This window comes from Zingiber officinale, chromosome 10B, assembly GCF_018446385.1.
Source record: "Zingiber officinale cultivar Zhangliang chromosome 10B, Zo_v1.1, whole genome shotgun sequence".
Lineage (NCBI taxonomy): Eukaryota > Viridiplantae > Streptophyta > Magnoliopsida > Zingiberales > Zingiberaceae > Zingiber > Zingiber officinale.
Window position 1 is genome coordinate 66,432,482 of NC_056005.1, and position 18,792 is coordinate 66,451,273.

General features: G+C 40.6%; 1 protein-coding gene across 1 annotated transcript in view; it reads right to left on the minus strand.

Moving 5' to 3' along the window:
* Positions 1-996: 996 nt before the first annotated feature.
* LOC122029175 (F-box/LRR-repeat protein At3g48880-like) overlaps positions 997-18,792 on the minus strand; it is a 78,004-nt gene continuing 60,208 nt past the window's right edge. Inside the window, exons 2-3 of the mRNA XM_042588117.1 lie at positions 1,587-1,867; positions 997-1,503 (exon numbers count right to left, since the gene is read on the minus strand). Coding sequence (XP_042444051.1) covers positions 997-1,503; positions 1,587-1,867 — 788 coding nt within the window. The remainder of the gene's footprint in view (positions 1,504-1,586; positions 1,868-18,792) is intronic.

An 18,792-nucleotide genomic window follows, 5' to 3' on the forward strand; every position in this document is an offset into this window, starting at 1 on the left:
ATATATTTCTTCCTATCTAAGTACGTAAAAAATGTACTCTGTATGAGCACTTGTTTTTTCACAATTACGATCAAGTTAATTCTCCTAAATTTGCAGGTTCTATGTTAGACACCACTGGAATAAGGTCTGGCTCCCTGGATTCAACTACCATTTTCCAGATTTTTCCACTTCGTGAAACCAGAGGGAACTTAGGACAACAATATGCAAAAATTGAAAAGGAAGTTATGAAAAACAATATCAAGATATGTCTGCAGAGCCAGTTTAAGAATGTATACCTTGTGCAATAGGAATGATTGGCCATCCACATAAATAGTTACATCCCCAGCAACGTCCGAGAATATCCTACACAAAACAAAACGACATTTCTTTATAGAGGAAACGCAGCGATGTCACAATTCTAAAGATGCTAAGAACGATACCAAGTCATCAGACTGGCTATTCTCTTTGTCATTGAAATTAAAGAAAGAAAGGCAAAACGACAGGATAATCTCAAGAAACCATCAAGAACCATAAAGATTTGAAGCGATAAGAAGAGACAAGTTTCAGGAAAAAAAAAGTAGAGGTTTTCACGAAAAGAGCATTTGCAATAGATGTCCTTCAAAACCAATTAAACGCCATTAAATGCGTGCTTTATTTGACATTAATTGATCATCCATTATATCATCCCCTGGCAATCGCAAGAACAAGATAGTCGTGATATCACAAGAAAGCGAAGTCGAAGTGGATGACCTCCTGCTGATCGGTGCACATAACCGGGAGAGAGTAAAGAGGTGTCCGGCGTAGCTCCCATGACCTCCTCCCTTCACTTCACTTCACTTCACTTATCCTCTCTCTCTTTCTCCTTCTCTAAACACACTGCAAGATAAAGAGAAAGCGAAGACAGGGTCGTGTTTAGGGACTGAGGGAACAGAAAGAAACTCAAGTGCAGTTCCAACTGTGACCCTCGATAATTCTATAGTTCACAGTATGAATCTCATCAAACCCCTTGGCTACGAATTACGGATCTAAAGTAGATAAAAAGAAAGAGACCTGTAAAGCGGACCTACTGCCAATGTTCGAACAGGTGTAAGAATATACGAGCGTCGACCCCTCGTGCTCGAACCGCTCGATGCGCGACACCAGCTTCAGAATCTCGTCGTCCGCCTGGAATCCGAGGCAATCCTTTACGGTCAACATTTCCAGCTTCCGGCAGCCGCCGATGACCACCAACAGCTCGTCCTTGGTCAAGTAGGACTTGCTCAACTCCAGGTGCTTCAGTTCCGGCAGGCACCGAGCCAGAGCCTTGGCATCCTCGCGCCTGATTAGCCCGCGCACCTTCAACCCGACGAACCGCGGGCAGTTACGGTCGATCTCGGCGACCGCCTCCAGGAACGAGGAGGGCTTGGTCTCCATCTCCAGATGCTCCAGATCCTTCCACCGCCACACCAGCTCCGGGATTCGAAGGTCGTCCTCCAGCATCAGGTAGTCCGGCAAAGCCAGCGCCTTCAATCTCAAGCATCTGCGCTAATAATCGATGAGCAAATTCGTCGAACAGGTAGTGAGCGATGAGGGCGACGAAACCAGAAGGAGGCGTAGACTCACTTGACAGAGGCATAGGCGAGGTCGTGGATGGAGACGGCAGAGGAAAGGGGGAAGGCGAGTTGGTCGACGACGCCGTGGGAGCGGTGGAGGGCGAAACGGAGGAAGGCGGAGAAGGAGAGGGGGGAGTGGAGGCGGTAGCGGAGCGCAAAGGCACGGGAGAAAGGGCTCCAGGGCGTGAAATCGAGGGAGTGGAAGTTGAGGCGGCGCCAGCAGCTAGGGTCGAGGGAGGCGCGGTACCAGGACTTGCAGACGAAGGGGACGGCGGAAGGGGAAGATGGAGATGAGGCTGAGGTTTAGGTTTAGGCTGAGAGAAGGGATATTGGTTTAGGTTTGGAGGGAATTTTCTGAAATGTTGTAAATTTTGGTCTGTGAAAAAATTAAATTATTTTTTTTTGGTTCATTAACATCGGATTTTAAAAACCGCTATTAAAACCGGTGTCTATTAACAAAAAAAAAGGGCGCTCATAGACACCAGCTAAAAAACCGATGTCTATGAGCGAAAATCTGTGCTCATAGACATCAGTTTTTAGAAAAATCGGTGTAAAATACTCAAAGACATCGGTTTTTGCTTAAAACCGTTGTTGTTCCACCGATGTCTATGAGCGATTTTGTTGTAGTGTCAAGTCCTTGTTTTATCCTTGATACTGAAAGGAAATGACATCAACTGAACTACATCCATTGACACTCCTTCATAGTTTACCATGTTATAATATTCAAGAAATTTTTCAAGGTGCAAGTATGGGGTTTTTGATACTTCTCCTCCAAATTTATGACCTTGTATCATGGTAATTAATTCTAAATCCAGTTGAAAACTTTTTACGTCGATATAACGTTGCATAATAGGAAACATAAATATTATAGAAATAGGTGTAGAAAATTTTCTTAAAGGTCTGCTTGACATATTAGTGTTCATGGATAAACAAAAATGTAAAGACTAACTAAAAGAAAATAAAATGCAGAATTAAGAGCAAAAAAAAAAATACAGAAATTAAGGAAAGAAAAAAAATTAAACTATAAACTAATAATAAGAGTAAATGCAGAAAAAATAAACAAGAAAATGTGAAATCTATTAACAAGTCTAGATTAACTTATATACTAATCAACTAAAGTTATTCAGAAACAATCCTCAATAATAGTACCAAAAACTTGATGTGTACAATCTGTAAGCGCACAATTATTGTCAAGTAATAAAATATCGATCCCACAGGGACTGTTGATTAAGCATTAATTGACTTAGCATAGTAAATTATCTAGACAATAGAAGGTTGGTTGAGAGCTTGAAGGCAAGAGATTAAGTGAGAGAGGGAAGAGAGAGAGAGAGTAAGAGAGAGATGAGTTAGTTTGGGTTAATGATTCTAGGAGTTCGATTTTACTAAGATCCTAGTTAATATCCCTATACATTGTTCATCTCCTTACCTCTATCCTTATGCACATGTAGGAAGTCAAACTAAATACCAACACTACCCCGCAATAGTTATGTCAAAGTGCTACCCCTATTAGTATCCGATGCCACTAAGTAGAAGAGGTAAGCAAGCCCGGTTAAAGAGATATCCTTGTCACTAGGGCCTCCTAGTCATATAATCTCTAGATTACACAAAATACTTATTAACATAGGATCAGAGATAACCCATTAAGCCTAATTAGATGCTTCCTTATGGAGAATTGCCCTCCCTTATAATGCGATACTCTAGATGTCTGCTTAAAGGGATATCCTTGTCCCTAGGGCCCCTGGTTATACAATCAAGAATATTCCCTCTATAGAGTAAAAACTCAATACACATCTACATGTTTACACTATTCATATATTTCATTAAACACATAGAAGATACAACACACATAGAACATGACATAAACACCTCATTGAATAAGAAATATTTAAATACATAGTTCATACATCAATATCATAACATAACTACTTTCTATATTCTAGATCTAGAGATTTACTCCATTACGTTGGAAATACAATCAAGAGACAAGAAGAATAAGAATCTATAGCTCAATACATGAGATAAAGAGAGGAGAATGCTTATCTATGCATCATCGGTCTTCTTAGATGAAATCCTAGCTCTGAAGGTGGATGAATCAGCGAAGAAGAAGCTTCTAGGATTCTCCAAGGTGGTAGAATCCTTCTCCAAGGAATGGGGTCGAGCCCCAAGCTAAAGATGAGTGAAAAAGGGAGAAAATCCCCTATATAGCACTAGGCACAACCCCAACTTAGGCCATGTTACGACCGTGCCTTTTAGCATGGCCAAAGTATGAATAGGCTTGGTAAAGGAGGCACGACCTTGTGATTTCACACGACCTCCTTTTGAATAGACTCTAGATGGGAGGCACGGTCGTGTGATTTCACATGGTCGTGTCTCATGGACCTATGAAAAAGATTGACCTTGGCAAGCCCTAGGATGGCTATGTCTCATGGAAATATCTTTAAGACCATTTAGACATGGTTTCCTTTGGTTGAAGTCTGAAATAAAGTTGTATCTCTAAGTTATTTACATTTTGATATCTGGAACAACCCGTAACTCCAACTAAACAAAAAGTTATAGTCATTTTACTTTTAGTTAGCAGTGTAGAAAATTTCACATGACAATGACTATTTTAAGACACGACCATGACTTTTTTCAGACATGGCCATGCCTGAGAGGCACAGTCAGACAATGGGAAAAATATTATTGTTGTAATGCCTGACCTTCACACCCTTACCTATCAAGACAGACGTTACTCTTGTTGGAGGATCGGTGACCGGCTTGAAGGGGGTTAGATAGCTAGGCAACCCCCAAATCGATTTCTTCTCTACAAGAAGGTTAGTACACTATGGAATACACTAAACAAAACAATGAAAGCAATCAAGGAAAAATACAAACGCTAATAAGCTCGATGTAACGTGGTTCGAAGATTGCTTGCTCCTACTCCACGACATGTCCTTGAGGTGGACGAGCCCTTGATCCTTCGGTGGATCAGTCTCAGGCAATCTCCGGCTAGAGCTTCTCCTTCTCGGTGGAGCAAACCTCTCACAAAGAATCTCTCCCTCTTTACAAGATGAAATTTAGGTTTAGGGAAGAGAGTGAACTTTAGAAGCTTTTGATAGAGACTAGAAGTTATTCAATGTGCATGAGTTACCTTCTTCATGCCCTAAAGCTCCCCTTAAATAAGAGGAGAGAGTTGATCACTAATCAACTCAAACCTGACACCAGTATACTGGTTCACACACCAGTCGACTGATGTGCTGTTGGACACACCCAACAACTCTCTACAAAAAGCCAATTTCTGCCAACCACCATATACCAGTCGACTAGTCCCATGACCAGTCGACTGGTCCCCGTAGTCGACAAGCATAAAATCATTTTGTGCATTTTGTGAAATAGGATCAGTTGACTAGTCCAATGACCAGTCGACTGGTCCCAGTACATTCTCACACACTCATCCTTAGAGTCGCCTTTGAAGTCCCCTTCCTCGGCCTTCACCTCTCAGATGCACCCGAGCCTGCGACTCCTCTCTGTGCTATCCTTCACGCTGCCTTGAAGTCCACTTCCCTAGGCTCCACTCCATTGTTCCTCGTCCGGCGGTCCCTCGGATGTTTTCCACACCATCCTTCACCGACTCAAGGATCCGAGCCCTTGGATGAGCTTTCCATACCAAGTTCCTCATGTGTTTCTCCAAGTCCTACACGACTTAAACACATATTAAATACATATGAAAGTCTAACTTAAACTCTTTGACACACACATCAAAACCTAGGTCGATTGCACCAACAATCTCCCTCTTTTTGATGTGTGTCAATATGTTTAAGTTAGACACAAATAACAACTTTGAAAAATTACAAGCAATTTGTAAACATGAAACATAAAACCCAAGCTCCCCCTTAACATTTGCTCTCAACCTTAATTTTCAAATTTTTGTCAAAGTTTTGCACACAAGTAGGTTTCTAACTTAAACCTACCCATTTCTCCCCCTTTGATATCATCAAAAAAATTGTACCAATCAATCATGCATTCTATGGCACCAACTCTAACCAAAATTTGACCACAAAATTGATTTCATAAGCCATAAGAATGCTGAAAGGCTGGTACTAGTCGACTGGTACCTGAAACAGTCAACTGGTACACTCTGAAATATATTTTCAGCCTTCTGAAGCCACATTTAGAAATTCATAGAAAATTCCAAAAAATTCTAAAAATTATGAAATTTTGAAAAATATTTCTTGAAATGTCCTTTAAATAATAAAAATATATTTTCATGAAAAGTCAAAGTATTTTTGAAATTTTGAGCAAATCTCAAAAGTATCAAAAATATGCAAGTTTGCATCAAATTAACACCCAGTTTTGCAATCATATGTTTCAATATAGCTATTCTATAGTAAATAAAACATAGAATTATTTTCAAAACATTTGAAATATCTAGCTATAATCTATGGGCAAGATGTCCATTAATTAAACATTTACTTTCTCCATAGTTGGTCTATGATTACTAACAATTTGATACACTTCATAACTCATCAAAATGCCATAAGCATAAGTGAATTATAGTATCATCCTAGAATCTCACATTTATGGTTAGAAAATAGTGCAAGTCATTGCGAGATAAAGGTAACCTCTACTTAGCCCTCTTGATCATGAATCTCTATCAAGACTAAGTGCTCCTCCTTAAGGTCTCATGTCAACCATTTTTTTTTCAAGGATTTGAATTATGATTTCTATGGTTGACTTGACCTAAAATCCTCTAACCCTTGAGGATTGATTTTGGTACCCAATAGAAATTCTTTCTAATTGGGTTAACCAAATATTCTTTGGGGATCCATTTCTATCAATGGTCTTGGTTTTTGATTGTGTAGCACCTATAAATTTTCTCTCTGTTCAAAAAGGCAAAAAGGACTAGAAGAAGAGAAAAAGAAATAAAAAAAATAAAAAAAATAAAAATAGATTTAAAAATGGCCTTGGGTAGGATTTAACCCAAGACCTCTTATATGTGATTGGTTAGAGTTTCCATTAGGGTGGTGGTAAAGCATCACATGAGCAATATGAAACAATTCATTATATGTGGAGTTTGTGTGAAGAGATGTTTCAACTTCCACATAGTATAAAAGGGAGTTAAAGAGATGAAAACCTAGTTTTTATCTTCTTCTTCTTCTCTAGCCGAATTCTCTCCTTCCTCTTGCTCAAGTTCGGCCAGAATTTAGGGTTTTATGTTTTTAAAGCCTTTCGAGGGAAGAATCTAGGAGGAGGATCTCTCCCAAAGAAGGAGTACGCTTAGAAGGGCTAACCAGGGAGAGTAAAGCGTACAAGAGGGGTCGTTCTCCCTAAACCCTAGCACTGTAAGAGTAAGAAATAGCAAAAGAATGTAAGTACCTCTTATTGGGTTTTTCGGGCCGCGAAAATCGATTTTTCGGGCCGCAAAAATCGGTTTTTCGGGCCGCAAAAATCACTTTTTCGTGTCGCGGAAACCCCGAAACCCCGCCACCGCATCCGTGCGAATAATAAAACTTTCGAAAAACTATGAGTATGAGTTTACAAACTCTAGATCTACATTAGAGTATGAGTTTTTACCCTTGATGCGTGCCTTTCGCGAATCCCGCTCGTCCAAGGTGCCGGATCTCAAGATTGTCAAAGTAGACAACCCTCTAGAAGTATCCACACGAATAACTCGAAGGAGGGAGAACCTTAGAGTGTGCTAGCACTCCAAGAAGGTCTCGTCAAGATGAGGAGAGGGGAGCAAAAAAGAGAGAGCTCTAGGAGGAAGAAGATAGAATGAATACAATTGAATGAAAAATTCATTCTAATTCAATCACTGAAGTGGCCGGCCACAATGGCATTGTAACTCCCCATTCTCATTTAATGTGGCCATTAAAGAGATTTTTAACCTCCATGAGGTGGCACACACATGTGCTAAACATGATGATGTGGCACCTCATCATTGGCCACTTAATGCCAAGTCACAAATGATGTGGCATAAAGTCAAGTCAAACTTGACTCTTCCTCTTCCTCTCAAGTCAAGTTAAACTTGACTTAATTTCTCTCATGGTTGATCTAATCCAACCAATTAATTCAAGCCAATTTAATATAATGAATCTAATTCATTTAATTAAATTGATTCAATGAGTCATAATCTAAATTAGACTCATTGAACACATGAATCAACTTGAGTCCAACTCACTTAGCACAATTAGGATTACTCTTAATCCAATTTGATTCATCAAATGAATCTAATCCTCTTGGTTCATCATATGAACCTAATCTCTATCTAATTTTCCTTAGTGTGTGACCCTATAGGTTCTTGTAACGTTGGCAATGCCCCTAAACCCATTTAGGAGCATAAGTAATGAGCGGTATCTAGCAACACATCATTACTACCCAAGTTATAAGAATGTTGAGATCCAACATCACCTTGTGACTTCTAATTGTGACTCCTCACAATATATGACAAGTGTCCTTCTATCCTAGACATCTAGATTGATCAATGTGAGGCATAGACCGTGTCATCTTTTGATCAATCTAAATCTTGATCTCTAAGTAGACTCACTAAATCAAATGAGCTCAATATCTCATATTGACTCATTTGGGCATGGCCATGCACTTCGTGGTCTCACTCTATCAAGAATATCAATGTCACTCCCGTCATATAAGAGGGATAGATCCCATCTACATCACTACATCCCTTTGCATAATTCGTTACATACCTAGTAATTTGCCTTTATAGTCCACCCAATTACGGGTGGCATTTGACGAAACCAAAGTACATAACTCCTTATGTAGGGATCCATGGTGACTTCAGGTCCAAGGACTAGTAGTCATACTAATAGCCACATGAGAAAGTATATGACACTCATATAATGATCCATGATACTTTCTCATGGCGGGTCATTCAGTATGCATTCTCCAATGCATACCCATGTGTCAACTTGATATCACTATATCCATGACTTGTGAGATCAAGTCATCGAGTTGACCTACATGCTAGTCTTATTGCATTAACATTGTCCCTGAATGTTAATACTCGACTAGAAATGATTAAGAGTAGTGTTCCCTATATCATCTCACTATCAGTTCAACTAACCGATTGATATAAGTGAGAACTTTCTACTCAAGGACGCTATTATACTTGTTTATTTAGAACCAATACAAGTATAATAACCAAAAACAAATGCCTTTATTTATATAAGAATATGATACAACAAGTCCATAATACAATCATCAAATGATTGGCTCTAGGGCTCTAACTATCACCTCTCACCTGCAGTATAAGTTGCTTCGAAAAAGTATTTAGTAATGTATTTTATGCATGATTTTGAAGATTTATATTGAGTTATGCTTTAGACATGTTAAGGAAGAAGCTTATCATATTATGTAAGAAGCCCTCTAAAGTTTTGGGGACTAAGAGCATGTGTAGGGAGTATCGAATTGCTTCCCATTTAGTTTGGGGCCAAGAAGCAAATTCAAAGGCCCTAAAAGTGCTTCCCTATAAGTGTGAGTGGATAAAGTGAACATCAAGTGTTTGTTGAAATGACAAGCAAGTACAAAGTAAAAGAAAATGATATTAGAAGAAAGTATTTTACCTCAAAGTGGAATGTACTGGACTAAGGTCCTTGGGATGGGCTCCTAGATTGCCCCTAGACATAAGTTCGCCTAGTAGTACCTTAATAGATTCGGGATTAGCTACCTCAGGTCTTATTAAGGATGCACGCAAAGTGGTACATTGCTGGGCCCAAGAAAGTTGACTATTATGTTCACTAGTATGTATTATAAAGTTTCAAATTTCATTGGTGTGTTAAAGTGAAACCATCATGAAGTGGACAACTTGAGTTATAAAGTGTAGTTTTGATGAACTTTACGATATGCTAAGATTTATATTCTCGTTACATCACTAGCATGGTTTAAGTTGGTGTTTAGCATTTTAAAACTGTTTAAAAATACATATCATGTGCATATTTACAAAGCGTATGTTTTAGCGTGAACTATTCTCAAGTGTATGTTTGTTGTTCTCTTTCCAAGCAGTTTTACAATAAAAGGCATGTTCTCTTAATGCGTAGTTTTGTGAGTAGATGGTACTTACTAAGCCTTTGCTTATAGTTTGCATTTCCTTATACTGCAGATAAAGGTAAGGGAAAGCTGGAGTAAGAAGGGGCAGCAGGAGCAATGTTTGATGGTAAGGGTGATGGAACAGTGGGAAGCGATCCTGGAATTTGCTAGTATTTGACCATGTTAGATTTTGGTGCTGATGGACATATGTTCTTATCTCCGCTTAGTGTAAAAGTACTATTAAGAATGGTGTACAATGAATTTATGGTTTGGTAGTAGTTGAAGTGTCAAATATTCTCCCTAAGGTCGTGTAACGACCCGGCCCTTTAGCCTCTTGGGCGGCCCTTGTGGTGGCCCAACTGGCGGCCCTTATGTCGTCGACCTATTTGGCGACCTCTCATGTCATCGACCGACGACCCTTTGGCCGTGCCGTTACTCACTAGGACTTTCCACCCCTAGCAATGGATTTTTGCCTCCCCCAGGATTCGAACTCTAAACCTCCAGGCTTAAGTATTAGAATTTATGAATCCTGGTAACCAAGTGAGATCATCTCACTTGGTTACCAGGATTCATAAATTCTAATACTTAAGCCTGGAGGTTTAGAGTTCGAATCCTGGGGGAGGCAAAAATCCATTGCCAGGGGTGGAAAGTCCTAGTGAGTAACGGCACGGCCAAAGGGTCGTCCGTCGATGACATGAGAGGTCGCCAAATGGGTCGACGACATAAGGGCCACCACAAGGGCCGTCACATACCCAGAACGGCTTTCAGGACCAGATATGGACACTACGAGTTCGTAGTCATGCCTTTTGGTGTGACTAATGCACCTGCAGTTTTCATGGACCTAATGAACAGGGTGTTCATAGAATACCTTGACAAATTTGTCATTGTGTTCATCGACGACATTCTAATCTATTCCAGAACCCTAGAGGAGCATGACACGCACTTGAGGATAGTACTGCAGACTCTTCAGCAAAAGAAGCTTTACGCTAAATTCTCAAAGTGTGAGTTCTGGTTAAATTAGGTGGCATTTCTAGGTCACATAATTTTTAAAGAAGGCATCCAAGTGGATCCAGCCAAAATAGAAGCAGTCAACAACTAGAGTAGACCCAAAAACATCAGGGAGATCAGAAGCTTCCTTGGTTTAGCTGGGTACTACAGGAAATTCATGGAGGACTTTTCCAGGATAGCCTCTCCACTATCAGCCCTCACCAGAAAGAACAGGAAGTTTGAATGGTCAGATAAATGTGAGCAGAGTTTCCAAGAGCTCAAGAAGAGACTGACCAGCGCTCCTATCCTGACAGTTCCAGAAAGTGACAGGAGTTTTGATATCTACAGTGATGCTTCCAAGATGGGCTTAGGAGCTGTACTCATGCAGGAAGGAAAAGTGATAGCTTATGCTTCCAGACAACTCAAAGATTATGAAAAGAACTACCCCACTCATGATCTTGAGCTGGCAGCTGTGATCTTTGCACTAAAACTCTGGCGACATTATTTGTATGGCGTTCAGTGCAGAATTTTCATTCAGAAGGACTTAAACATGAGACAGCGTAGGTGGCTAGAGTTGGACAAAGATTATGACTGTGAAATCCTCTACCACCCATGCAAAGTTAATAAAGTGGCAGATGCACTAAGCAGAAAATCCAGTGCATCCCTGATGTCTTTGTCATCATTAGCCCTACCACTGCAGAAGGAGTTGTCAGATTTTGGAATGGAAATTATTTATGGGCAACTCTCTGCATTGACCTTAGAGTCAACCCTGCTTGAGTATATACAGAGAAAGCAAAGTGAAGATCCAGATATCCAAAAGATCAAGCAAGGGATACAAGAAGGGGAAAATTCAGAGTTTCGAGTATCAGGCAGTGGAATTCTTTATCAGGGGAGCCGCCATTGTATCCCCAATGATGAAGAGTTGAGAAAGAAAATTTTAGAAGAAGCTCATGGTACACCTTACTCTATGCATCCTGGTTCTACCAAGATGTACCAAGACGTGAAACAGAGGTTCTGGTGGTTTGGACTCAAAAGAGATGTTGCTAAATATGTCAGTACCTGCCTGACATGTCAGAGAGTCAAAGCAGAGCACCAGAGACCAGGAGGAGTCCTGCAACCTCTTCCAATACCAGAATAGAAGTGGGAAGACATATCCATGGACTTTATAACAGGTCTCCCAAGAACCACGAATGGATACGACTCAATATGGGTAATAGTGGACGGATTGACCAAGTCTGCCCATTTTCTAGCCATCAAGGTGTCCCACTCTATAGAGCAGTTGGCACAAATGTACGTTAAGGAAGTGATCAGACTTCATGGAGTTCCGAAGTCTATTGTTTCCGGTAGAGATGGACGCTTCACCTCTCACTTTTGGGAGTGTGTTCAGACTTCACTAGGCACCAAACTCAAGTTCAATACAGCCTTCCATCCTCAGACTGATGGACAGACAGAGTGAGTAAACCAGATCTTAGAAGATATACTCAGGGCTTGTGCACTAGATTTCAAGGGAAGTTGGTGCAAGTATCTGTGCTTAGTTGAATTTGCCTACAACAATAGCTATCAAGCCACTATCAAGATGGCACCTTATGAGGCGTTGTATGGTAGGAAGTGCAGATCACCCATTTGCTGGCAAGAAGCAGGTGAGAGAAAAGAAATGGAAGTAGAACTGGACATTCAGACAGAACTGATAGATGAGACTACTCAGACTATTTATAAGATCAGACAGAGGATTGAGTCTGCCCAGAGTAGACAGAAGAGTTATGCTGACACACACCGTAGGCCACTTGAATTCCAAGTAGGGGATTCAGTCTTTCTCAAGGTCGCTCCTATGAAGGGAGTGATGAGATTTGGCAAGAAGGGCAAATTAAGTCCTCGTTATGTAGGACCTTACCTGATCACAGAAAGGATTGGGAAAGTAACTTACAAGCTGGATTTACCACAGGACATGTCGGCAATACATAATGTATTTCATGTCTCTATACTAAAGAAGTGTATTCACGACCCGAGCCAAGTGATTCAGCCTCAGTCAGTGCAGATCTAAGAGGATCTTAGTTATGAGAGCAGACCTACACAGATAGTGGACAGAGCAGTTAAGAGACTAAGAAATAAAGAAGTACCACTAGTGAAGGTCATCTGGCAGAATCAGAAGCACGAGGAAGTCACTTGGGAGCGGGAGGACAGTATGAGACAGAAGTATCCAGAGCTATTCTAAGTTCGAGGACGAACTTTTTATAAGGTATGGGGGATTGTAACGGCCCAATTTTCCCTATTTCGAGTTCTAAATGTCCTCAAAAATATTTAGAAATACTTTTATAATATTCTAGAGATTTTTAGGAATTTTTAGAGTATTTTTATGCAATTTTTAGAGGTCGTTTAGTAGGTTTACAAAAAGAAAGAAGTTTTGACAAAAAACGTTGAAGGTGAGACTCGAACCCAAGACCTCCGGCCGGACCTGACCCAACCGGACGCAGCCAACTAACTGAGCTACGCGGGTTTTGTTAACCAAGTATGGAGAGAAATAGATTTAAGCTATAGTTGGAACGTTTAAAATAAATTGGAATAAAAGTGCGCGGCGGAGGAATCGAAGCCCAAACCTTTGATTTAGTTAAAAGCTAGCTGACCAACTGGGCTAGCGATCGGTGCTAATTAAATAGGCAGCGACAAATATATAAGCTATAGTTGATAATAAAAAAAACCCTAGTTTTAAAGGAAAACTTAGTCTTTGACGAACCCGAAATCCTCTCTTCTCCTCCTTCACGCGACGACGCTTCTCTCGGGCGAAAACGTAGCAGCGGCTAGGGATTGACTTCCGGTGGCCGGCGAGCACTTCTCTCCGTGGGTTCTTCACAGATTCGAGGTCTCCTCGACAAGGGGATCTCGGAAACACAAAGAAGAGCCGAAACCTTCACCTATCCGAAACCCTAGCAGCCATCTTCTTGGTTGTAAGTTAAAGAACAAGGGTGAGTCGCTATTCACCTGCAGTAGGATAGTTTCGGATTTCTATTTCATTTGTTTCCAAATTTTTCTGTGGTGTTGGTTTAGGGTTTGCCGCCGTGACCTTCAAAGAAGGAATAGGATGGGTAAAATTCAAGCATGTGGGTTTAATATCTCAAGCTTTATAGTTTGAATTTGGATTTTGTTATACTAGGCAATGAGAAATCTTTTGTTTTGGTTCTTTGTCGTGGACTGAGCAGTAGCAACCTTCAATTCTTTTTGTTGCCGTGGCACATAGGATGGAGAACAATTGATGTCTTAGTTTTCAGTAGTTGAAAGCATTGTGGCATGTTTTAAAGGTTTCCTTTACTCTATATAAACATAAGCTGGGAATAAGTTTTCATAGGTTGTTTCATTTTCTTGAAACATTTCAGATCCTTGTTCTTTTCACCATGCTTCTTACGAAGGAATACCCTGCTCTATTCGTGTGGAATTTTACAGTTTAAAGATCTGTTGCTCGATGAGGAATTTTGAGTTTTGGGTTTCTTTTGTTTAATTCTGCTGTAATTAGTTTAAAGGGTTATGTTGCTTGATAAAAGTATAGTTATGAACAAGTTACAGGAATCTTTAGTTTTGGTAGGTTTTGGTTTTTTGTATGTGCTGGGTATTTGAAATGAAAACAAGTTTTATGTGGGTTTTAAAACTCCAGCACGTGTCAATTTGTGATGGCAACAGTAGTGTTCCTTTATGCTTTGCTTGGAAGGAATTAATTTAGAATGAGTAGTATCTCTCAGGTTCTGTTCTAGTAAATCCATGTTTCAAGGACAACCTTAAGCTTAACACGTGTAATAGGTTTAGATAACTAGCATTCCTTACTTTAAGCTTCCTGTGGGGATTTTTGATATATATGCATATATGTATTCATTTGCTTTTAAAAGCTCTTTAAAGTGAAACATACAGTTAATTTTCCTTACTTGAACAAGCATGAACGACCTTCATTTTTAGCACCTTTGTGTAGCAAATTTAGTTTATATAGATATACATGAGCAGATCTTTTAGCTTTCATTTGCTAATAATTAAACATGATTAGTTTAACATGAACAGTTATTAAGTTTATCTTGTAGTTGATTGGCTTTGCTTTATTTTATATAGCATGCTTAGTTAATTGCAATTCTCAACTTGTTAGATTAACTTACAGTGTTCTAGTAAGCTCTAAGAAAGGATTATGAGAAGTATGAGTAAAGGAAAGAAAGGAAAAGGTCAAGACCTTAAGTAAATTCCAAAGTCAAGACTTTAGGGATTTTGGCACACAAGGTGTCTATTAAAATGTCAAGGCATTTAAAGAAGAAGTAATTAAGATTATAAGTATTTTACTTTTAAGAAGAGGCTAGTACCCGACTCCACAAGGTTGTCGTTAAACAAATTCGGGTGTCCAATTCCAAGGTCTTGGCCCTGGTAGACCAAGGTCTGCTCTTTTAGGATTGGTGGCTCGCTACCCCAACCTATTAGGGAACGCGCATAAGATGGTACTAAGCCTGGGTCCAAGAAGAAGTTGATTATTATTTTGAAGTATTATAAGTATAAGTTTTTGAACAAGTAAGATAAGTTTCACATAAGTATTAAAGAATAAGTCTTTAAGCAAGTGAAATAAGATACAGAAGGTGTTTAGAATTCAGTAAGTTAAGTTCTTTATGCAAGCATGATAGTATAGACTTGCCTTACATGTTTAGCCTTTCAGTACGCTTCTTTACTAATAGAAGAGCATGAGTTAGTTTACTGTTATTTGCTATTTATGAGCATGATTAGCTATACATGTTTAGTATTTCAGTTAGTATGATTCCTTTGCTATTTATGAGCATGAGTAGCTTTACATGTTAGCATTCAGTTTTAGCATGTTTTTATTTATATACATGCATGTCGAAATTTTGTGAGTTAGATAGCGCTCACTAAGCATTTTGCTTATAGTTTGCATTCCTCCTACTGCAGATAAAGAAAAAGGAAAGCTAATATAAAGGAAGGCGACAAGGAGATGCAAGAGGAGTGTGTGATCTCTGCATTATGGAAGTCCTAGGGATTCTTGCGAATAAAATAAATTATGATTTGTTTCTTTGAGTTAATTAAGTCTTTATGTGTTAAGGAAATTTGATAACTGTTTATAAGGACACTTAATACTGTATTTGCTATTCAGTTGTGGCATGGATTAGTTTTCCTTTATTGTTGCAGAGTTAAAATTATTATACTGCGTGGTTGATTGTTATGTGTTCCAGCCGCTTGTGGCTGAGTATATATATTGCATGTATTGTTGAATATGGTCACCGGTACAGGGGAGACTTTGCCGAAATTTTTTTGGTAGGGTTTCCATGTGATTTTTAATCATACCGGTTAAGTAGAGTTAGTAGTTAAGTAACGGTCATCCTTAGAGAATAGTAGTAGTAAGAAGGGTGGTCGTTACAGGTCGTGGGATAAAATGATAAGTCAAGAAGGAGTACAAAGGGGGAGAACCACTCCTTTTTGGGTGCAGGGCGTGACCCCCACACGGCCTTGACATGGCCGTGTGGAGTCACACGTGCCCAACCCTCTCCCTCTCTGCCAGGGTTGCATGACCGTGTGCCACACATGGCCATGCAAGGTTTAGTCTTTGGGAAAAGTTGCACAGCCGTGCGCCACACACGACCATGCAAGGTTTAGTTTCTAGAAAAGTTGCACGGTCGTGTGCCACACACGACCATGCAAGGTTTAGTCTCTGGAAAAGTTGCACGGTCGTGTGCCACGCACGACCATGCAAGGCTTAGTCTCTGGAAAGGTTGCACGGCTGTGTGCCACACACGACCATGCACCTCTCCTCCTCGGGCAAAATGACATGGCCATGTGGATCCACACTGCTGTGCACCCCTTTGACTCAACCGAGGTGACACGACAATGTGAGCCACACGACCATGTGAGCCACACGGCCATGCCCCCTTCATTACGACCAAGGTGACACGACGGTGTGGAAGCCACACGGCCGTGCCCTGTTCCAGCAGGGAGGGCCTTACACGGCCGTGTGGGACATATGGTCGTGCCCAAACGCTTAGTAAAGCTACACGGCCGGTCATCACCACACGGCTCAGATTCTCAAGTAGTTCTAAACTTCATCTTAGCTCTATTTCGCTCCCGAACCACGACTTAACAGTTGAAACAAGTTCAGAGTAGATCTCTGAACCCAACAGTGTACGTACAATAATGTCCTTAGAAGTATGAAAGGAGTAACGTCCGTGGCTTGTGTCAGGGTATAGAAGTGCGGTCGTTACAATTATGGTATTAAAGCAGTTCCATCATTCCGCCACCCACACATCAAGCATTGATCCTGCAGCTTCCAAGTAAGAAAGTACCTTTTTTTCATGTACCTAGTTACTGTTATGTTTAGTAAGAAATTTTTGTTAAGTTTTAGCATGCTCATATGTGAAAGTAGTAATGGTAGCAAGTAGGGATGATGAGAGGCTGACGTATGTTTTCACTAGTTTTGACTTATGATATGTAAAATGGCTAGAGGAAGACCAGCTAGACAGCCGAGGGTTAATGAGCCTCAACCAGGGGAAAATGAGTCAGCACCACAACCCAACCTTTTAGAAGTAGTAGCTCAACTTCAGAGACAAGTGGCTGAGCAGCAGCAGGTTATTGCCTCTCTAACTGCTAACCAGCAAGCTTCCCCTGTAGTCCCACCGGAAGTCAATATGGTAATACCTACTATAGCTAAAGCACCATCAGTTACCCCTGTAGCCCCAGCTAAGGTGGTGAGGCAAGAAGCATACCTGATCCAGTGGCAGAAACTGAAGCCAGAGAGTTTCTCTAGTACCAATGAGCCATGGGATCCTCAAGCATGGTTCAAAACTTTGGAGAGTATAATGGAGCTACTGGACTGGCCAGAGGTAGAAAAGATTAAGTGTGCCTCCTTCTGCCTCACCGGTGATGTAAGAATGTGGTGGGAATGGGTCAAGGCAAAATGAAAAGTAGATCAAATGACCTGGTCTGACTTCGAGACTGAGTTCTTTGAAGAATTCCTCCATATGCGAGTCGCAAATAAACATTATGACGAGTTCACGGAATTTCGACAAGGAGATTTATCAGTGGATGAAGCTGTGAAGAAATTCAATAGGTTGGCTCGCTATGCCCTGAGCTGGTCAGCACTGAACGAGAAAGGGTGAGGCTAATTCTCAAGATGCTGAGGCCAGAGATAGCTCTAAATGTAGCTGGCAGAATTAATAGACCACAGACTGTAGAAGAGCTGATTAGTAGTGCCCTGATCACATAGTATTATCAGAACAGTATCAAGCAGCAAAAGCCAGTACTAATGGAGAATAAAGGTCAAGGGAGTTCCGACACTCAGAAATCCTATAGTCATGGGTCAACATGGAAAGGGAACTCTAAGAGGAAGCAGTGGAGTAATAAGAAGGGAGGATCAGTAAACAAGCAAACTAAGTATGCCACATGTTCCATCTGCGAAAGGATGCACTCTGGAATCTATCGCAAGGGCACGAGTGGTTGTTATACATGTGGTTAAGAGGGGCATATGGCCAGGAATTGCTCGATCAAGATCAATCTTCCTCCTGCACAACCTGTGCAATATGGAAGCAAGCAGGCACAGCTACACCAGATGCAGGCCGCATTGGAGGGTCCTCATATTAGTCAAGGTAGATTGGAAGCTCCACCAAGTTCTACAAATGCTCGAGTTTTCTCCCTTACCAGAGAGGAGGTAGCAAACGCCTCCACTGTTGTCACAGGTCAGATATGCATTTTTAATCAATATGCAATTGCGTTATTTAATACTGGGGCTACCCATTCATTTATCTCCATAGTATTTGCTGAAAGAATAGGTATACCCCCGAAAGTCCTAAGTGGACAATTCTTGACGACACTACCCTCGGGAGAGATAATGACATCTACACACTGGCTGCGAGCTGTGCCAGTCAAAATTTCAGGCAGAGAACTGTACATTGATCTGATCTTGCTGAACATGTCTGATTACGATGCTATTTTTGGGATGTACTTCCTAATAAAGTATGGTGCTTCCATTGAGTGCCATAAGCGAAGGGTTCTATTCCAACCTGAGGCAGAGTCTAAGTTTGAGTTCATGGAGATTCGAAGAAGAAAACTCAGACATTTTTATAAGCCATGAAGGCTCATAAAATGTTAGCCGATGGATGTATTAGATTTCTAGCTCATGTGGTTAATACCCAGCAAGAAAGAGATCACGAGCTAGAGGAAGTTAGAGTTGTATGTGACTATCCAGAAGTGTTTC